This window comes from Lutjanus erythropterus, chromosome 20 (assembly GCF_056507025.1).
Source record: "Lutjanus erythropterus isolate fLutEry1 chromosome 20, fLutEry1.hap2, whole genome shotgun sequence".
NCBI lineage: Eukaryota > Metazoa > Chordata > Actinopteri > Lutjaniformes > Lutjanidae > Lutjanus > Lutjanus erythropterus.
In genome coordinates, this window is record NC_139336.1 from 28,839,979 (window position 1) to 28,863,131 (window position 23,153).

The 23,153-nt window shown below is 38.6% G+C and overlaps 1 protein-coding gene and 1 long non-coding RNA gene across 5 annotated transcripts in view; one reads left to right on the top strand and one right to left on the bottom strand.

Moving 5' to 3' along the window:
• The window catches only part of zbtb7c (zinc finger and BTB domain containing 7C), a 39,190-nt gene extending 34,775 nt beyond the window's left edge, over positions 1-4,415 (top strand). For all 4 annotated transcript variants that reach the window (XM_084746426.1, XM_084746427.1, XM_084746428.1 and 1 more), the window contains 2 exons: positions 466-1,139; positions 2,067-4,415. In XM_084746426.1, the coding sequence (XP_084602552.1) occupies positions 466-1,139; positions 2,067-2,688 (1,296 nt within the window). In that variant the 3' untranslated portion in view covers positions 2,689-4,415. The remainder of the gene's footprint in view (positions 1-465; positions 1,140-2,066) is intronic.
• The window catches only part of LOC146308672 (uncharacterized), a 79,299-nt gene that overhangs the window by 53,702 nt on the left and 2,444 nt on the right, over positions 1-23,153 (bottom strand). The window contains exon 2 of the long non-coding RNA XR_014772639.1: positions 18,557-18,629. This is a non-coding gene — a long non-coding RNA (uncharacterized LOC146308672). The remainder of the gene's footprint in view (positions 1-18,556; positions 18,630-23,153) is intronic.

The window sequence follows — 23,153 nt, forward strand, 5'->3', positions numbered from 1 at the left end:
GGGTTGCACTGACAATGATGAACTTAAACAAAGATTAGTTCTAATCAGAGTTTATCAAAACTACGTTTAAAATAAGTAAATCCAGATGTAGGCAACCAAGTTTGTTTATTTTTTAATGTAAAACACAATTAAATTGAGTAACCAGTATGGAGATGGTTGCTTACCTGAATAAGAATGAATGAATAAACAAATAAACAAATAAATAAATTGCAAGTAAAGCTCTAATTTCTCCTCCTTTGAGAAAAACTTTTGGCTGAATTAATAGAAACAATATGGCCAAATAATACTGGATTAATAGTATCAATAAAATTAATGAGAGGTTTAAAAAACGGACAACAAAGCAGTAGGGAAAAAGAAACTGCCTGACAGCAACTGACTAAAACTGACTAAATCCTTCTTGGTGCAACCCAGCCTAAATTATTGTTTCTAAGTTCATAAGACTGATGTTGCTCTCTTGTGTTGCAGGAGAGTATGGAGAGTCGGGCTTTAAAGGATTTCTCCATCGAGTCTCTCCTCCAGGAGGGACTCTATCCCCGTATGTCAACACTGGACAGGAGGGCCAACTTCTCTCCTCTCCTCCCAGGCTTTTACCCCTCCATGTGGGCCACCGAGTTCCCAGCCTTCCCCAAGCAGCTTCTGGACCCCAGCCACCACCAGCATCCCCACGCAGGAGCCTCCCCGCAAACCAGGCTCCCCCACGCCTTCCCCGCCTCCACGCCACTCGAGGCCTCCAGGCCCCTTGATCTAGCTGTGAAAAGAGAGATCATCAAGGAGGAGATGAAAGAGGAGGTCCCGCTCAGTCTGCTCCACGGCAACTTCCTGAAGGACTTTGTCAGCTCGGGCCTGGGCGGCAACATGAACGCCGGGTCAGTGCCGTCAGAGGGTCACGCTCTGCCTCCCATAAAGGACGAAGGCGACTTCCGGTCGTACCTGAGCTTCCTGAGCTCCGCGTCTCACTTGGGGGCGCTATTCCCTCCCTGGCAGCTGGAGGAGGAGAGGAAGATGAAGCCCAAAGCGTCGCAGCAGTGTCCAATCTGCAACAAGGTCATCCAAGGAGCCGGGAAACTGCCGCGACACATGAGGACGCATACGGGAGAGAAACCGTACATGTGCACTATCTGTGAAGTACGATTCACCAGGTACGTGAAGCAGCACTTCTTATCACATCATCATCACTTCATGTTCAAACACCACACAAAGATAATCTTGAGAACTTCATGTTCCTGTGTGTTTTCACTGCAAAGCATCAGGTTATGTAAAACAGCTAGGTTAGCGGAAAAGTACCCCATGCTCTTTTGACTGAGGTTAATCTGTTTTCACCAAATCTGAATATCAAAGAGCTTGAAGTGGAAAGCCCCCTCCACTGGTTTCTTTGCATTAGTGATATCTCACTCACCTACATCCTCTTGCTAGGGCATATTTTCCACCTGTAGGAAAGCTTTAATCTTGTCAGTGGAGACAAATCATCTTTACTGGTCTTTAAAACTCACTTGTACTTATGGAAGCACATTTCCATCAATGTGATGTGAAAAATAAAAAGATCCTTTAAGTCATTACAGTGAGAAACTTCTTTATATTAGTGAGTTAGACACAAAGTCATCATTTTGAGAAAGTTCCTCATTACTTTGAGATACTAAATCATTATTTTGCAAAGGTTTCTCATTATTTTGAGTTTCCCATTATTTTGAGATACTAATTATTTTGAGAAAGTTTCTAATTATTTTGAAATACTAAGTTTCTCATTTTTTTTAAGATACTAGGTCATTATTTTGAGAACATCTCTCATTATTATGTAACACCAAGTCATTATTTTTAGATAACTCATTATTTTGAGTTAGTAAGTCATTATTTTGATGAAGTTTCTCATTATTTTGTGATATTAAGTAATTATTTTGAGTTATTAGGTCATTATTTTGAGATAGGAAAGTCAGTCATTACAAAGACTTGTACCTTGATCTAAAAGACAAATGAAATGCTGTGTTGTAATTCATGTGTTGTTAATCATGGGTTAACCTTTCCGCCCACAACATACTAAATGAAACCATGTGGTTTTGTTCTTTTCTCAGACAAGACAAACTAAAGATTCACATGAGGAAGCACACAGGTGAGCGCCCCTACATCTGCCTCCACTGCAACTCCAAGTTCGTCCACAACTACGACCTGAAGAACCACCTGCGTATCCACACGGGCGTCCGTCCATACCAGTGTGAGCACTGCTACAAAAGTTTCACACGGTCCGACCACCTACATCGACACATCAAGAGGCAAAGCTGCCGCATCTCTCGCCCCCGGCGAGGACGGAAGCCAGCTGCTTGGCGGTCCACACCCACCAGCAACTTCCTGTGCCCCCCAACCGCCGCCACCAACCGGTTTGAGGAGAACGGGTTGAGCCCCGCGTACCAGGGAGTCAAGAATCACGGACTTGGGGAGATGCTCGGTCTTGGCAACAGGGGTTTGGGATTTAAGAGCGGGGACGGTGCAGGCAGAGAGGGCAGGGAGGAGCGGCGAGCAGAGGGGAAGCATGTGGCGGAGGAGGAGAAGGCAGGAGCAGGGAGGCAGAGGGGAGTGTTTGCCTTCGCCCTGGCTGGAGAAGAAGTGCTTACCCACTCTCCGTTTTACGCTTCGACCTCTGACCCCTGGACCATGAGACTGGAGCGAGCTCCACCCATCCCTGAGCCGGCCAAATGAACTGTGGCGTGTAGAAGAAAAAAAAACAAAAAAACACAAAAAAACAAAAAGACCAGGAAGAAAGAATCTTTAATCTCTGCGTCTGTTCTGCTCCAGGAAGCTAAAGCACCTTTTTAAAAAAGTGAAAGAGTGAGATCAATGAACCTTTTAAAGCCTGCTGATGTGGCTGTAGTAAAACAGACTTTTATTTTATTATTTTTTTGTTTGGAAAACACAGTCTAACTAAATAATTTCACAGATGTCATGTTGAATAATTGTTTCAGCCCTGTGAATGTTTACAAATATTTTGATAGCATTTAAAGAAAAGGCAAACAGTTTGACACTGCTAATGAGGAAAACATATCGGAATGCTGTTATATATATTATTATTTGCATTATTTATCTACAAGGTTGTCTAAAATGCTATGAATTCAAAACTACATAATTCTACAATGTCCTCTGAAGCAAGATGAGATGAGATGAGGCTTTTATTCTAAAAAGTATTCATATGCAAGAAAATATAAATCCACACCGAGAGGAGGACCTATCGTAATTGTTACGATGTTGAATTGGTGACTATGATGAATGTAAAACGAATGATTACATGTACAAAACAAATCAAACTTTTATTGTAGAAAAAAGTTACTATAACATTTCAAAATAAAAGTGAAGCTGAGAATAAATAATTACAGTAAAATACAATTTTAATAAGTAAATAAGCCTGCATCCAGACAAATCACAGTGATTTTTATTTTGGGTAGTTGTGTTTAAGTGTTAAAAAAGTACGGAAGCTCATTTCCTCCAGTAAAAGAAAAAAAAAATTCCATGGTACGTTATACTTATGAGTCAAGAAATCTAAACTATGAGTTAAAAAGCTGATATTATTAGATTTAGCCTAAATTATAAGTTTTAAAATAAAAATTATGAGATTAAAAGTCAACTTTGGGATAAAAATGTGAAATAATGAGATAAAACGTATTTTCAAAGCTTTATCCAATAATTTCAACTTTTCATCCCATAAATGTGACTTGCCAATGGAATTTATTTTTTTTACTAGCAGAAATGGGGTTCCATTAAAAAAGGACAAGTACTTTAAAAAAACAAAAAAAACAAAACAAAAATGCTTTATTACATCAGGGCATAGTCTGGCACATGTCCTGCATGTACGTTTGATTCAAACTATTTAATGATATTCCAAAACAAAGGGGAACCCACTTGAAGTCTAATAAATCAGGATGTTTGATGATAATGTGTTATTATCCTTCCACTGCCTTGTTCTGATTTAAGCTCCTCGTCTGCACTATTGTACATAGACCCAAACCTTTTGGCCATGGTGGTGTTAATTACGGTTGCGTTGCTGATGATGTAAAAACAAAAATAAATATATATTGCTCTTAAAAGACTTTGAGGCATCCATCCAAAGATGTGTACTTTGATATTTCACAGACTTGAATAAGACTTTGTTTTAATGTTGATGAATATGTGTCTTCAGAGGATGTATATTTCTGACTAATCAACTGCCGCTTTAGCTAAACAGTATGCTTGTGTTTTTTCTGCTGCAACGAATCAAGAGGGCTTCAGCCCCGTTTTTCATATGATGTCCATCTCTGATTTGTGTATAAAGAAGTTCAAAAATGATTTGAATTGAAATGGGAAAGTATTTTCTTGCTATTTATGCGTATTTAAATGAATGAGCCTTGGCTATATTTTGCAAATCTGTTTTATAAAGACACTAAATGTTGAACTTTGCTCTTGTTTGGGAGTCTTATTTTCATGTGTGTGTGTATGTTTCTACTTGTGTCTTTCCATCTTTCTGATGACCAGTTTGAGATTTGGACCTGTATGGTCACAACATTTCTGGAGCGTGAGGACATTTTGGTCAGCCTTCACCTCTTCGCAGCAATGCTCGAGGTGAAAACTTGGTCTTAAGGCTAACGTTTGGTTAAGGGTTAGGGTTTTGGGTTAGGTATCTTATTGTGATGGTTAGGGTTGAGGAGCACGGGAATACATCGTCACCTGACAATAGGATAGATAGACGGGAGAAAAACAAAATGCCCAAAATGACATGAAATGACTGTGAATGCACATGGAACAAACAAAAATTACTAAAACATGGTGGTGTTGAAGAATCTCAAGTGTTAAAAATAGTTGGAAAAACAATATGCACAGGTCATTAAAACCAGCACATATTATTAACAATCAGTAACAAATAGTGGCATTTAAAAATAGGTTATATCAGCTTGCAACTACACCGTATTTTAGTTTAAATAACCCAACAGTAACATTAAAATTAGCACCAACACAACCCAATATTGAGACGGTGCTGTACTGAATCAAACTGGACCTAATGGCCCGTGGTCACAAAAAGTTACTGTGGCCACCAGATTTTCTACGTATGTCTGCCTTATCGTTGGCGAGGTAACAATATGTTGGAGCTGCTGAAGTATGCAAAGCGTATTCAAACTGCTTACACGGTCCTTACAGAAGAACCAGAAACACATACACATGATAAGAAAAGAGTTTAAGGGGCTACAATATGACACAGGTAAGGACATAATAAACTTTGGTGTGTAGTGCCAGTTTCCTAAACTTGCAGAGAAGTCTGTCTCATTTTTCAACTGAAACAACCACGTGACAATTCATGGGATAAGTAGACAGGTTTCACAGTAAAGGAAGGCTGTGTTAAGTTGGGTTAAGTCGCCTTCTCTGCCTTGTTTTTACGTACATTTACATTTGGGCAACCAAAAATGTACCTGGCCACCAGCAGGACCAGTGCTTAAAAATATTAGCATCCATCCTTGTAGGAAGTGTAAAAGTATTTGCTTTATTTTCTTGGTACATATAGCATAGCTAACATCAGTTGAAGAAATATTAATATTTAGCTTATTTATTTATTCAGTGTTTATTTTGGCAGCATGGACCAACACCACAGCATTTATATCCTAAGCTAGTTTTTGATAGCGGCCCCTGGATGGGTTTTTAAAATCTAGATAACGCAACAAAAAAAATAGCAAAGCGACACAAAACACAAACAGTGACAATAAAATTACAATAAACACCAGATTCATTTATGAAAACTTGACTGATCCCATTTTTCAAAGTGAGTTTGATCTGTGAGAGAGGAGTTGAACTGATAAAATACTGAAAATCTGTACTCAAGTAGAAGTACTGTTATAGACTATTACTTAAATATTACTTTACTACAAGTGAAGTAACAGGTGTTAAAAAATACTTAGATAAAAGTATAAAGTATTCTTCTCAAAAACTACTCTGTATTAGGGTTGGATGATATGTTAAATCTTTCTATCTAGTACCACATTACGTACACTAGCTACTTTCACTGTGAAAAACGAATTCTGAATTCAAGCTTCTCCATTTTACCAAACTAAGACGAGCTTACTTGGCTTGTTAACTCCTCATAAAACACATTTCAATCAAACTAAACAGACAAGCATGTATAACTCACCAAAACCATCACTGTTAGCCTCCCTACTGCCCCAGCAATCATCACGCTGGTTTGGTTGAAATAAATCCTTATTCCATCGCCCAACTCTACTCAGTGTTAGTTACTTTTTTAACCGTTGCTGCATTATCAGTAGCAGGCATTCAGCTGAAAGGGGTTTCTGTTTCTCCAAATCTTCAGTCTAAATAACTCCCAGCTCCTGCGCTGTTGTGGTCTGTGGTTACATTCACCTCTCTAAACTTGTGCCTGCTGAAGCACTTTTTCCGTCCATGTGTCATGGTTTTCATTTGCCCGTGACTGGATAGCCTTATTGCTGCAAAAATGCAGATGAAAGGTTAAAAAAGCGTAGGCCTGTCAGTAGTGAATCGTGACTTCAAATGTAGAGAAGCAGACTAAATGGTGTAACGCATATTTAAAGGTGTAATCTGTAACATTTAAAAAAAAAATCTATCATTCAAAAGTGTAGGGAGGTAGAGAGAGTGTGTAACCATAACTGCACAAAAGTGTACAAAAAGTGCAATTACACTTAATTAATAGTGAAATGTTGCATTTGTGGGGTGATGGGAGAGAAAGACAAGCAAAAACGGAAATAAACAGAAATTATTCAAGAGCATATAGTATGTCTAAGAGGCACAGGATTATTTACACAATACTATCATGTGTGTATTATTAACATGATATTTTTTTTAATATAATGTCGAAACTGATATATCACAACGCCCCGACTTCCACACCTGCCTGAGAGGTACCAAGTCTCTGAGCACATTAGGAGCCTGGTTATTTCAGCATTTATGGATGAGTTTAATATTTTAACAAAGTAATTAACATATTTAATATCTTAAGACCACAGCAGTGGTGGGACATTATTAGTTTTCTGTTCTAAATTTTGATGCCACGATTATAAATGATATGGTGATAGAATTTTAAGTGGCTTAAATGTCTATGTTTCCATAAAAGGTTCATACATTAAATCAACGGTAGGTTTGTTAAAGTAGGCACTCCACACTACCTGCCACTGCTGTATACTGTTCATTTACACACACACACACACACACAGAGAGAGAGAGAGAGAGAGAGAGAGAGAAGGAGCCAGTTCCTCAGCTGGAGACTAATAGCCAGGTAGCTTTTACTGTGCTGTTTGGTCACACAACAGCTGAAATCCCTGCTAAGGTCAACTCCGCATTTGTGCCACTAATAGTAGACTATGTATGAGGGATATATTTGTCATTAATTATTTATGATAACACACACACACACACACACACACACACACACACACACAGCACAGCACAGACAAAGAGGAAGTTGTGATGGGTCTGATATGGTAAAAGTGTCAGAGAATCAAAATAAAACTTTTTATAATGAAAACTCAGTCATACAAGGTGAACATGAGTCTTCAAGCTTAAGTTTAAACAGAAATACTCTAACAATACACTGTATGCATGCAATGTTTGACTGCAGGAACAAAACTGTTTTAAGACTACAATAAGCTGAAGGATGTTAGAGGATATTTTTATTCCACAAAAGACGCATATCAAATCAAAAGCATCACAATCTTTAAATGTGTTTTAAAGAGGTGGATTAATGGAGCAATAAATAATTCAACAATAATGAGACTCATTCACCCTTGACTGATTTTACTGACCCTGTTATACTCGTATCAGTCAAATCTTTACAGTCAGATCATTCACGGCAGTGCAGTTTCGCTATTGACTGAGTTTATGTGTCTTTTAAACAAATGATCACCACAAAGAGCTTTTTCCTCCAGTATTTGGTTACAGCACTCAACTTCTTTTCTCACAAAAGCCTTTTCATGACTTTAAGTGCTAATTTCATTGGCTGTGCTTCATACAGCAGAGTACAGTACTCGTCTGTTTCTTTACCCTGACCTCTAGTGGAGAATAAGTGGTACTGTAACTGACCCTGTATTTCCAAATATGAGAAGATTATCCTAAATCATATGTTTGTCAGACTAGACATGTGGTATTTTATAAACAGATTAAATGTCTGAATATAAGATTAGCACATTAAAAACTCTTTCATCATTTTAAATTACTTTCCAAACAGTGGCTCATTAAAATAACAGAATCTCATTGGCTGTTTGAAACGTCCCTTCAATCCTGATACGGCTTTGTCCCTCTGGAGGGCGCTAAAGATTTAAGTTTGACTCCTTCAGCGTGGCAAGTCAAAATTAATTTGGCTTCAGACCCTCACTGTGAAATACTATGGAAGTTATTTCAGCCGCGATTAATGATTTCAAGCAGGATCAATGTGTCACAAAAATATGGAAGTGCTTTCATCTTCAGTTATTTTAAAATGTTGGTAAAATAATACAAGCATGGAAGAAGACTGTAAAATAAAGAGACTGTGGTGGAAGCTTTTTATAGGATGCACATACAGCTCAAACCACATCCTTTCATGTGGGGCAGAGACGGTCTGCAGCAGCTGCTTCCTGATGGTTTCACTTATTCCTCTGCGCAAAGTTTATTGACATGATGACTGGTTGTCGAGATAAACTGTGCACCTACAGTAATGGACTGAGCAGTGACTCATGAAATGTCCCACGATTTTAAATGAATTCAAACTCTTGCAGCAGAATTTCGTTCTGGGATAACTTGTCAGTCCGTCAGAAACTGTTTAGGGTTCAAGTGTTATTTTAAAAGGGGTCTGAAGCCATATGTCCTGATGGATCAATTTATGTAATTTGACCTAGTTTAATCATTAACTAACACAGACTACTGTAAATGCCTCAATAGCCTACTGACGGGAAATGAAAAAATCGGGTGATGCTAAAAAGGTATTTTAGGAAAGGCTGACTCAATTCTCTTGCATTACTGGAAGTATCTCAAACAGGCAGAAACTTTTTTTTTATTTTAAGAGGGATGCCTACTTGTATACGTGCAGTGGTGACGCAAGTGTTGAGAACATTTATTTAAGTTTAAGTAGCAATACTGCAGTGTAAAAATATTGCAATTGCAAGTGTAAGTCATTCAAATTTTAAATAAAAGTACAAAAGCATTTTCATCATAATATACTAACACAAATAAAAGTTTTCTTGTGAAGACTCAGACACTCAGACTGCTGATTTTATCATAGGTCTATTAATATATGATTTCATTATTACTGAAACATGAACGTGTAAGCAGCATTTTAAGGTTAAGGTTTATATTTTATAAATTGATCATGAAAAAATAATAACATAAAATCTTGATCTGAAAGATAACTGAAATAAGTGAAATAAGTGTAGTTTTCCTATAAATAGAGTGGAGGTATAAAGTGTCTCAAAACTGTACTTAAATTCAGTACTTGAGTTAATGTACTCAGTTGAGTACTAGTGTTTAGATTGAGATACAGTACATTTTCTACATGTTCGGATAAATGTGAATCAGCAGCTGTCAGTACTTTCTCTACACAGAATACTTTTTTTTTTTTTAATCTCTTTACTTGCACAAGTCCATACTGGGTTAGATAGGAGGCTATTCAGTTAGGACAAAGTCGACTAATGGATTAAGTGTTGCAGCTCTAGTGCCATTAATTTGCTATGGCAAGTAATGTTCAGCAGCTTCTCTAAAAGTTGAGCTGAGGTGAAGGAATGCAGTCATGTGAGGATAAGTATGTTTATCCTTCAAATTTATCATATTTTTTCATGGACTACAACATAATAATGTGTCCACAAGCATTTTACAGGAAACAGTTACCCTGATTTTTTTTTTTTTAAATCATAGTTCCGTTATCTGTGAGGATAAATAATAGGCCTTTTCCAAATCAGATATTTTTACTTGTCATGGCAGGAAAAGCACAGGTGTTACTAATAACATTAACAATAGCCTCATTCTATTCAAGTGCCCCAGTAAGCCATGATAACAGTGTGACAGCATGAACAATACCAGGAACCTGAAACTGAAGCAGCTAAATAGAATTCAGACAACATTAATTCTTCCGCTGTTTGACATAAATATAAAACTGAGTATTAAACTATGTAATAATAATATTTAGATAACATCTTGAGAAAAGTCAGGTCTTATTTTGTCTATCTTGTGTACTGAGTCACCACAGCATGAACCAAATAAGTATGTGATTCAGAGAAATAAACTGACCACAAACACACTGGCGTTGGAAATAAAACTGCTTGCTGTGAGCTGTGTCTGCTAGTCTCAGTTGTCAGTTGGAGTGAGGGGAGTATGAGTCAAGGACAGACATTTAGTGGTGGAAAATTTACACCCACAAGACAAAGTATAAAATGTGTGTCTGTGTGTACATGACTTCCTGAACCCCAACCCTCCTGAGGTGTGACTTCCTGACCCATTAACCTGCAGTCCTTTCTGGGTTCCTCTCTCTGTTATGAGACTGACGATCCTCTAAGGCCTGCGTCGGTAACACACGACAGCCCTCGCTGTGTATGTCTGAGTGTGTGTGTGTGTGTGTGTGTGTGTGTGTGCGTGTTATGCTTGCATACACAAAGCACTTCTAATGGGACATCCTCTGAGGAAGCCGTGTGACAATGCAACAACACAATGCAGCTACAAGTTAGGCCACAGGGACTGTCGAGGGTAACGCGGTCTGATGTTCTCTGTGGGGTTTCTGAGGGGCCAACGAGGAAACACCTTCCAAACAAAGGGCCTTGAAAAAGCAACAGCTCGCCGGTGACAAGATCTCAAACACAAGGAACAATATGTATGACATAACCAAAGAGTAGGTTACCGATATCCACGTGAGCCGCTCCAAATATTTCAGTGCTGACAGAAGACTTTATCTCCGTATCATTATTAAATACATATTTGTATTGAATCAGACAATAGTTATATAACAAAGAAGTCACATATTCCCTTTAGAGCAAAGGGAAATGTGCACTAACTTCACTTCAAACACTTCCTTTTTAAAAACTGGTAAATAAATACATACATGCACCTCAAAAGAGGCCACAATAAGCAACCAATTAATGAACAACGAAGCAAATTACCACCTTAAAAAGTTAACTTGGCAAACATGTTACCAAACAGTTAAATATTAACACATCCAGCTGATATGTTACAACATTATCATGCATGCGGAGTTGTGTTATGGCCACTGCAACATTAACTCTCCTTTTAGCTCTGCTTTGGTCTCCACCAACTCCTGAGGGAAAATATCTGATGCATTAGCTGCTGAACGCTCCACTATGTTCACTATGTAGCCGCTAACTTTGCCTTTACTGAAAACAGCTGCCTGCTGTGTCTGAAAATGACGCTGATGAGAGCAGCACGAGTGAACCAAAAGAATAAGGTTTCTGGTTGTAAAACAAAGACAGTGAGCAGAGAGACATTTTAAAAAGCCTGTAGGGCTATGTTTCTCAATTCTCAATGTATGTTTGTCTGTTTGTCAGCAGGATTATGGGGAAACTACTGGCCTGATTTTCATAAAAGTTGGTGGTGGATGCACAAATTATTTTTTCACTTTTGTAAAACGATTGCAGTCTGGCTAGATTTAGGTACAAATCTACTTGGTTAGGGTTACGAAAAGATTGTGGTTTGGGTTTAAATAACTACTTTATTTAAAGTTGCTCAGAGCTTTAACTGACTTGTTTCACACAGGACTCTTCAGTCTCCTGGGTGAAACCTTCTCCAAATACAGAATTTCTTGCTCCTTCTACTTTTCTTGTCGTACTTATTATGTCTGCTAGAGGGGGCTGCCTAATTATAAATGGACATATCAGTTGGAATAAACTGCTTGCATTTTTAACTGACACACAAATGTTGTGTGTGGTAACAGTAAATGAGCTTATTTTTGATGATTACAGCAGGAAATGACGTGGCTTGCTGTTGAACACTGAAATTAATAAATCAATTAATCTAATGATTCAGTCAGTTCTCTTTCAAAGGAGAGGAGGGACAAAGAGTTCAGTCTGCGTGTCATCACTGATACTCTGATGCCAGTTTCAACAGTCCAGGTTGGTATGAGTGACAAGGGACCATAGCGGATGTTTCATTATGGGAAATAGGCCGACAGTATGTCAATGGGGCATGTATGTGTTGTCGAGCACCTCAACAAATGATGAATGGTTCTCTTTTTTCACACTTCATGTTCTGCATCCTCCACAGCGATAGAAAAGTGTGTGCTGACAGGCTGTATTAATGACTTGTTACCCACGGTGTTTGACCGAGGCAAGCGGCAGCAGCAGCTCTCATAAATCTGTTTGTGTCCACCTTAAAATGAGCGTCACTTGTTGAGGAGAAACTGTAGCAAGAGCAGGTTTCCGAGTTGAGAATGATGGCCGAACTTGTGCTGAATTATCTTCCTCCTGCTGCTCATGACGTCTTTTCCCGAAAAGCAAACTGCTTTGTTTCGCCATGACTTTACATTAGAAGCAGCTTACTAACGGAGAGCATGCTTCTGCTCCTCTGAGCAATGTTGCATGCTGCACACTGAGTGAAAAAGGAGGGGTTCCTGCTCACAATAGATAACAAGCAAGGGCTGTGCCAGTCAGCTCACCTGGAACTGAGACCACCTCATATCTCTCTGTCCTGCAGCTGCATGCCAACCGTGCTCATCTCCACACATGGCAAAATCTGACTTGAAGCTTCACTGGGCCCTGCACTCCTTTGTTACTGTCGCTACGCCTGTCAAGCTTTGCATTCTCACATTGCACATATGACCTTTATAGTGATAACAGTGGCAGTTTTAACATCAAAATTGTGAGCAATTTTTGAAATATGTGGTCTTTGATTTCACAAAGCAGTGTAATTTCCAGCTGACGACCATGAATTTTGTCAGCTAAAATGTGCAAGCAGATTTCGTAAGTGCAGCTGGCTAATGTAAGCTAATGCTGTTGCTCCTTGAGTCAGCTGAGAAGTCCATCTCCTGCTGACTTGTGACATATTGTAAAATGAGAACCCTGTGAAAAATGTAATACGTAAAATGACTTAATGACTAATTCTAAAAGACTGAGGCTAAAGCTACATCCCAGCAAACATGGCTTGGTGAAATAAGATTTGTGTATGTATACAACAGAGGTCTTAAATACACTTGTTAACACGGGAGAAGGAAGTGTAGGGATTAGTGCAGCAGCCCTTGAAACAATCACCCTGCCAGACCAGCTGGACCGCCATCGCTTTGATTCTGCACCAGCCCACATCCTTCTCCTCACACCCCCTACATAACAATTCCCAATTTAACCCCCGGTAATATGCCATGAGTTTGGCAAATGCAGTGGCATCTAACATAAGTTTGGCTGATGGTGATTATACTGTAGCTAGCAGGACATGCTAATGTTCGCAGCTTATTTTGGAACAGATAAAAATAAAGTTTAATCCATTCCCCACATGTGCTCTTGCGTTTTATGTTTCTAAAAGACTACGAAAAAGACACTACCCTCCAAACTTATGAGACACTGACTATCCTTGTCTTTGAGCCCCAGTTACAATTGATAATCTATGATTGGACAGTTACTGTTCACAGGAGGGGCTTAGCAAAGGGCCAATCACACATCTGCAGTGGATCATCAACTGTTTATGTTCAGTGTGAATGAGCAGGGGACTAATACTTGTTTTCTGTGATCACTAAGCGCCAAGTTCGCCAATCTTGAAGAGTAATACCAGCCACTTTTATTGTCCAGTATCTGAGTCCATTTTTTAAAAATAAATTGTTAACTTTTATTCTGTGTACTTGCACTTCTTGCTCACTATATTGCTTTTATGGTTTTTATTTGCTTGCTTTATTAACTGTGAAGCACTCTGTAACTGCTGTTTTGGAAAGTGGCATATAAAAAAAGATTATTATTATTATTATCATGAAACTTTCTTTGTGAGTTCCCTTGAAATAAATGACAATTCAAACTTAAGAGAAGCTCGGTCTCTCCATGTCAGTGTTACATGTGTGTGTATGTGTGTTTGAGATTGATAGTGAGTGTGAAATATGCAATATTTGAGTTTCTCTTTTTTTTGTCTTTTGACAAATGATAACAAACTACTATGATTACTGGAAGAGTTTGACTGGTACCGTCTGTGATACTGTTCTATTAAGCATAAAACACAGATTGCACCTTTAAAGGCAGCCATGAGTTAATGGCTTAACTTACTAACAACTTAAATAAAATAAATATGTTTTAGAGTAATGTTGGAATTGACTATATTAGTAATTGTCTGCAAGCATATATGAAACACCTTTTTGCAGCAGAGACCAGTAACAGATCAAGTTCTTAGGAACATGTTTAAAGTTCCCGTCTCTTGTGGCTTTTTGAATTCACTGTATTCATTATATTAATAGACATCAGAGATTACTGTGATCTGTGTACAACCTTTTCCTTCCTTAACACATCAGACACATTATGAGAAGCTCACTTCCAGTACTGCATCACTCTCAGCTGCAGATAGTTAGTCAGCTGCCCTCTCAGTCTTTTGTTCGTCGGCACCAGACGATCATTCTGACAGTCGCCAATGGTAGACTGAAATAAAGTGTGTGTGTGTGTGTGTGTGTGTGTGTGTGTGTGTGTGTGTGTGTGTGTGTGTGTGTGTGTGTGTGTGTGTGTGCTCTGAGAGGGCCAGGGTCAGGAAGGCACCAGTCATACAGGCTCTAATGAAATATGTATACAGTTTGGGAAGGAAATGCACAGCTGGAAGGTTTTACTATGCGAAAGCATCTTTACCTGTAAGACCTGCTGCCCATTAAGCGTCTCTAAATCATGAGAGATCCCACAGGGCGTAAGCTACAATAGGTGGACACCTACAAGAAAATATCACAATAAAGTGAATGTCTCCATAAGGAGTGATTCTGCTTTTATAGTTTATTCATATCTATTTTTAACAATGAAGTGGCGGAGCCTCAACATTTGACAATACTGCATGAGGTATTGTTCTCTTTCAGGCCTAATTTTATGGCGTGGCTAAAATTGGATTTTTCAAAGAATACAAATGGACATTTTCATCTTCCTCATGATCCACTTCTTGCTGGGAACAAAACACACTCACAAAGCACTCAAGGGCAGCTGAAGACCTAAGAACAACACCTGATTGTCAGATAAGAGAGTTTATAGCGGTCTAAATATTTGTTTACATGACATTTCCGCTTGTCACACAAGCAGACTTTAGACTTAACTTTAGACGTTACTGCAACCTTGTTTAGTTTTTCTCTATCACTAAGTCATTCTCAGTGGCGATAATACAATTTGCTATTTGACATGTAAGTCTACGTAAAAATTAACTGAGCTGAATCATAAGCAATGACTGTAATTTTTAAGGGCTGTAAGTATATATATATATATATATATTATATATAAATTACTTTACCAAGCTGGGTCATTCTCAGGTCATCTGCAGGAAATATAAGTAAAGACACAAAACCATCTACATATTTTTGTACACACCTTCTTCCCCGTGTTCATCTCAAGAGAAGGAACTGGTTACCCTCAAAAACCAAAGCACCTGTTCTGCTAAATTACAGTACAAAAGTTAAAAAGCGTTTATCATGGTGGACTCAAAAGTCTGTCTCTAACCACTTTGCACAGTAGAAACTGAGGGACAATCTACGATCTTTAATTGATAAAACTGAGTGGAAACAACTAGAGTTTAAAAAAACCTGTGCAGCAGAGCCAATACAAAGTCTTTTGAGCGGCCCTCAAACTGGGGCAGTGACAGTCATGTGCCTAACACTGAGGAGAATGGGTGGAGAGCACTGTATCTGGTGAGGTGTTTCCCTGAAGAAGAGTAAGGGGGGTCATAAGTTTGTTAGCAGCCATTCTTGCCACCGTTCAAGCAACTATTTTGACTTAAGAAATCTCTTGACTTTGTGAAACGTCTGTGGGCAAATAGTCAAAAACCCACATAGTTATGAAGACAAAGGATGCTACATGGGCTCTGCTTTTTTGTGAGCAGCAAAAAGGGAACTATATCTTAATATTGCTACACAGGCCTGTGTTGTACAATGACAAGTAAATGCAGCGTGTGCCTGGTTTCTTACATGCACAGCAGAGCTTGTAAAATAGCCTAATGTAGGCCTACATTTAATCAAGAAAGCTGTAATGGTTTCCTGTACACTTACTATGCATCTTAGTCATTTCCTAGATAGCTACAGAGCAATTTTATTGATTCAACCAGCAAACCGGGAAGCACACAGATAACAAAGACTCTGTCTTGACATGAGTCAGTCTTTGATCTCGAATGTAAAATATATGTTATTCTGAGTTTAACTGTGTCCCCATGAGACGTAAAGACACACGCAGAAAAATGAAAATAAAAACATTGCATAATATTGTACAGCAACACCTACCGTGCTGTTACAACACCTCTGTGTCCAGTGGACGTAAATGGAGGTACAAGACATTGATCCAACACAACATCTACTTTAGATAATCTTATTATATAAAACTAATGTTGTCTGACTTGTGCAGATAAGCAATATGAAATTGTTAACGGCAGATGTGTTTTAGACATAACTGGTTTTAAATATGCTCTAATGGTTATAGCACTAAAAATGAATGCAAAATGATCAGCATTGATGACAGAAACATTGATTTGTGAGGCGTTCAGGGCTAAGTAAACAATTTTATGTGGCTCCCCAGTAGTTTCTCACCTACGATGTGAGAGCTGAACTCTTAGTAGTTAATGATTAATCATCATTTACTATACAAAATGAGGAACTACTCTAATTTCCCAAGTTTTATCTTAGTTAAAATATAAGTGTACGTTAACGGACTGTGAGCTGAGTTTGAACATATACTTTGCTCTGTAGTTACACCGTGGTGATGACACCCACAGCCAACTGGAGCTTTTTAGTAGGTGAAAATAACAATAGAGTTTTTTTTCGAAGTCAGCAGAGACTGCAGAGGAGTTAAAGTGAAAGTGCAGGTGTAGGTTTACCACCTACTGCCACCTGTATAGATTATTAGGTTAAAGTTGAGCTGTTTGAATCACTGCCAAAACTATGAAAATAGAATCCAGTTTTAAAACAACAGCATTGTCTTTTACAGTTTTTCTTTGTTTATGCATTATACATTGGATTTGTTTGGTTTAAGTAATATAACAAGGAAGAGGATGAGAGGACTTGTGGGCAATGGCAAATGAATGAAAGATCAATAAATATAATGCATGTAAGATCATGATGTTTTAGGTTTTATATGAACACAGACTCCACACTCCTCTCTAAGTTAACGACAATGTAATAGCCATCCATTCAGCAGTAAGTCAAGCAATGACCAATGACTGCTGGACATCAATACAACAAGCTCTGAGTACTGTACACCTAATGGGCCTGAGAGAGAGGGAAGCATTGGCTGACCTCGTGATAAATGGGCTACTGCTGTACACTCACATTAACTGTCTGGAAGGCCAACGAAATTGCACTCAACAAAAAGGAAAGGAAACGGCTCGCTAACCAATGCAGCTGCAGCATGGTAGACTAGACTGACAACTTATCAAGGGCCAAAATACAGCATCAAGATCAAGTCAACAAAGTGTTAAAATAAACATCAGGAGCTACACCCTGACCAACACTTCCTTTTTCTGAGTACATCTGTAAAATGCACAGATGGGAAGTCTTTACTGAGAACTGACGACTTCCCTTTAGCTTGTATGAACTAAAAATAATATTATTATTTAAGAAATGGAGTTTTCAAATGGAAAATGGACAGATAGACAGAATGGAGTAATTAATTACCACAAATGGGGCACTGTAGTATTAAAACAAAAGATTAGACAAAGTACGCTCAATACACTATTAAACCTTGAATACTGGGTCCTTTCAGTAGCTAATGATAAAAAAAAGTCAGACTAGGACAGCACTCCAGTTTGACTGTTAAATATACCACACAGACATTTTGGACCACTCTCTAATTAGACATCCTTAATGAAGGGTTTCTAAATTTTAACTAATGATTTCAGACACTGATGATCAATCATCTACAAATACTTATAGATCAGTTATAATTAATAACAACAACCTTTGGGTTGCATTACCAAAAGACCAAATCTTTTTTTTTTTCGACCTAGAAACCCTTTTCAAAAGCTCAAATCAGATCTATAAAGCATTAGTTAATAATTTATTATGCATTAATAAAGTCACTTATTAAAAATTTAAAAAGTCAATGTAATATATAATGACATATAATATATAATACCTTTATAAATAGGGCCTTATTAGACAGTGGTAGCACAAAAAATGGTGGTGGTGTTGGTTTGGATGATACTATATGAAACTGTGCTTTATATTTTGTTTTCAAATGTAACATATCTTCATACTTTAATGATGGAATAGTTTGACTTCTTTGCCAATGCCACCCAAAGCAACATATACGATCCATGAAGAGTACGAGCAAGAGGTGGACAGGACTGGTTAACGTTGTGACGCTTGTTTAGCTTTAGGCACCAAATCTACTTGGTTAGGTTTAAAAAAAGATAATTTAGCTTAAAATGAGCATGTGAGTTATGCAAGTCTGCTGGTTGCTGTTCGTAAACTAACCATTTGAAGTTGTCACCTCCATCCTGGCTCCATGAAGAAGAGAGGGGACAGACAGCAGCACTGGTCCAAAGAGCTGCAGAGTGAATGAAGAGACGGAGCGGGGTTAGTGAATCTGATGTTTCACAGTAGTTACGAAGGGCAGTTCAGCTGAAGCAACCCTTAGTCTGCTCGGCCTATGTGTGTACATGTGCATATATCTCTCTCTGCAGCTGAGATAGCAATGGCCACTACCTTTTTATAGAGTCCCTGACCTTACATCCTGTTTTTGGCTGGGGGCTACACACCAATGGCCAGAGGATGACACCCACAAAAATCTGTTTTTTTGTTGTAATTTGCCTGAAATAAGGTCTGTGGTTCTACAACATACAACACATCGGTAAATACCACACTTGTGAATTTAGAAGCTTTCACGTGTCTTTAAGGGACAGTTTGGATTATTTGAAGTGGGGCTGTATGAGGTCCTTACAGATAGTCAGAGTATTATGGACAGCAAATTTGGAGAAACAGAGATTGGCACGAGCATGGATGATAAACAACAAACTGCCGTTGATTGGATCTGCAACAAAAGGCATATTAGCCACTTCCACCTTAAAAAATCAACATCAGTTTGATGGTATATTTAGAGTATTTTCAAAACTTAACTTTTCCATCAGACAGTTTTTTCTGATGGGAAACCTCTGTGCAAACTATCGCTCTCTCCACAATCAAAGCGTCAGTCAACTAGTTTGTGTTTGTTAGTTTGTGTGACTTGGGGTTTTAAAAGGATAATTTGAATTCACCCAAGTCAAACAATAACACAAACTAACCAACAGACTGAGGCGGTCGTAGGCCAACAGCTCACTTCTTCTGCAAGGTAAAATTACACATTTCACCTACGGAGCTTGGTTGGTTTGAAGAGAGCGATATTTGGCTTCTATGATGGTGGTTTCCAGTCAGAAGAGGCTGTCTGACAGCAAAGTGGTGAAAATATTCTAAATATAGTGTACACTTAAACGGATTTTTAGGTGGAAATATTTTAAATGGCTAAAATACCTTTTGTTGCTGACCCTTTCCACAACAGGTCATTGATTAGCTTCCCTGCTGTAGGTAATACAATGACTATCAATAAATACCTCACACAACCCCACTTCAAACAATCTGAACTATCCCTTTAAGGTAGGTGGTTGCTAACAACTGTCTGAAAGAGACTACAGTGGTTGTCACTGACATTAAATGTCATCACACTGAACACTGGTCACTAAGTGGTGTTGACGCTGAGTTATGCAACAGCAAAAGTGCAGTTCGTTTCTAGCCTAGCATTTTACTTTGGTGATTGAATTTGCCCTTCAAAAATCATAAAAATGTTGTTCATTTGTGAATATTATCTTGCTGAATGCATGCATGTAATTATCATAAACTTTTGTTTGCCCCAGAGCTTATTTTGTGCACTAATCCAAAATCCAATGGAAAAAATCCTGTTAGCTTTTTGTAGAGAGAACCAGAGTGATGCTAACTTCTGGGTTGGTCCACAGAAATACGTCACTCCTGCAGCACTCTGTATGGGTCTTAATTAGCTGCTTGCCCAGATGACCTATACGGCCATTTTTCTGGCAAGGGCGGGCTGAATACGCAAGTACAAGGAGGTGAGGAAAATGTTGCGTTCACATGCAGAAGAGCAGGCAGTAACCTCGGCTGAGAACCTGGCAATTATCACGGAAGCCCTCAAAATGAGTCTACTACAGAAAAACTGTGGCTTCTGGTTTTTTTCCATGTTCAGTGTTAAGTGATTTCAGTCCATTAAATTTATGCTTGCATGGTAATAGCAGGCAGTTTGACACTGGATAGTCTGTTGAGGAGCCACTGTAGTATTATTGAAGTCAGAGCCATTGGCAGAATCAAATAAAACCATCAGATTAATCTCTCAGCTGGAAGCAAATGAAATGGAAAATTAAAAGCACTGCACTTAATAGTGAAAGAAGTAAAGGTAAGAGCACTAAATATCCCTGCAGCGAAAGGAAGTGACAGAACTAAAGACCTATTTCTGTTTGTGTGGGCTTCCAAAGCTGGCAGATCCTAGACTAAACTGTGCCACAGCTGAAATTATGCCTCAGTAACGTCTCCAAGGCCTTGTTCTGTTAAGTTGCATGCAAGAGACCGCCATGCCTCGAAATACTGCCGCCACAAAGCCACAGGGCAGGAGGGGACAGTCCGCCTCAGATTTGCAGCCCAGACTCACGGGGTGTGTTTTTGCCTCAAAATGGCGAGAGTGAAATTAAAGGCAGGGTTGTCATGTAATTGCACATGGATGTGCCCACTGCCCACGGCTCTGACCCCAGCTCTTGCACTCTAATGAAGGGTTGAGAGCTCGAAGAGGGCAAACCCCGGCAAAGTAATGGCTACACTGATGCCGGCCAAATAGGTTTTGTAATGTACTTATGGTACTAAAGCACAGGGCCCTTATCTTTATCCTATCCGGCCATTCTCATTTAACCATTAGTTCTCTGCTTTGAATGAGAGACTATCATGTTACCAGTCAAATAAACTGCATTATAATCAATTATGGATGTCCTTAGGATACTTTATGTGTGCAGGCATTTGTAAGAGCGCACTGCTTTTAAATTGCATTATGATTAATAATGAATATCCAGATTTCTTCATGCCATGAGTCAAGACTTAGTTAAATGCTTCATATGTACAATACTGCATATCTACAGACAGTGAGCAGATCCTGCACAAAGCACTTACATTAAAAAATATATATTTCTGTATCAAGTGTTGCATATTTAACCTCTATTTCATTATTTAATTTCTTCCATGTCCAGTGGTGGAAAGTAACTAAGTACATCTACTCAAGTGCTGTAATTAGTTACAATTCTGAGATATTCTGAGTATTTCCATTTAATGCTACTTCATACTACTACTGAAAACATTTTAGAGGGAAATATTGCATCTTCTCCACTACATTTACTTAACATTAAATATTTTACATGCATAATTATAAGTATCCACTAGTCTCAGTTTTGTTTAAGAACCACAGAATAATGTGACGGTACTGTAACCAAGCATCCTGCGCCGAACTATATAAACTTAATAAGGATACACGGCAGCTTTACAACAAAATAACAGATACTGAAATCTACATTTTTTGGAGAAACTCACAAAAGCTGAAATTCTAGGCTAAATAGTTGGATGGAGCTTGCATATCCCTTCAGAAAGGCAATGTTTTGGCATAGAACTAATGAGATCGCCCCAGTAACTGAATTTAATTTCAACAAGTAACCACTATCATGTTCAAGTTTTCAGGCTTAAAACAAAGTAAATTCAGAATTATGTGAGTTACAGTCAATTTTTTTTAATTTATTTATTCAATTAGCATTCAAAATAAACCCTCAACAAGAAACACAGAAGATTTGCCCCAACAACAAACATAATACGAGGGATAATGAAGTCTACATCTATCATTTGTTAACTAGCAGATCTTGAATGCTTATCCAACTGTGCAGTGCTAGTTATAGCGCCAACTTGACAGACTGCAACATTAAACTGCTGCTTATATGTAAATGTAGGAGTTAGAATAATTAAAAAATGTAATATATAATTATATACCACTGAGAGGGGACATTCTGCTGCATAATTAGCACTTTTAAGTTTGATTACACAAAACTCACTGCTGCTGCTAATACTTATGTAGGTTAACTTAAATAAACTTACAATGCAGGACTTTTAGTTTAACTTTCTGCAGTTTTACGGTGTGGTATTGCTACTTTTACTTAAATTAAGGACCTGAATACTTCTTCCAACCACTCACAATGTCACACATTCTGCATACTGTATAAGGTCCAGGGGAAAGGCTGTAGTTGAGCAGTGGAAACTTTCCCTGAGGAATGGTTTTACCAGCTGTGGGGCCAGCTACCCTGAGGGAAGGAAGGTTATATAGTACAGTAGTTTCAAACGAGGGGCTGCGGTTTATAGGTTTGTAGGTTTATACTTAAATGATATAGCATTAGAATGGCAGGAAATCACACATATGGTGTATTGATGATTTAGGGGCGACACACAGCTCCTGATGCTGGAAAATGGCAGCAATATAGAACTTTAATTACTGTCCTGCAGACAAAGATGACAGGAAAATTCAGCCTCACTTAAACCAAAGAGGTGGTTGCCTAAGTAACATTTTAGTGAGGGTGGTCCTGCAAAAGTGAAAAACCCTCCACCCATGTTCCTCTTCAGTAGTCTATGAATACACATAGACATAGACTCACTCTAACCACATATTATGGGTTTGTACTTGCTGATGGTTTCATATTTGGCTCAAAGTTTATGTAAATGCAGATGTGAGCCCAACATCACTGTAGTTTGCTGAAAAACCCAAGGTTTTTCCAACCCATGTTCCCGGCCTGTTAATCCAGCTGCCTTTACGTAGACCCACTCTGTGATTGGTCCCAGATTTGCTGCGGGTCCAGAGTAACTATTTGGCTTTTTCCCTGAGATTTTCCCATTGCTGCTGGCACAGTGCGCCCTGCAGGAAATGACTGAGAATTGTGACTGTAACAATGCTAATGGACCGATGCCAGACCACAGCTGTTTATTCAACCACACAAAACATTCCTCTGGGTTA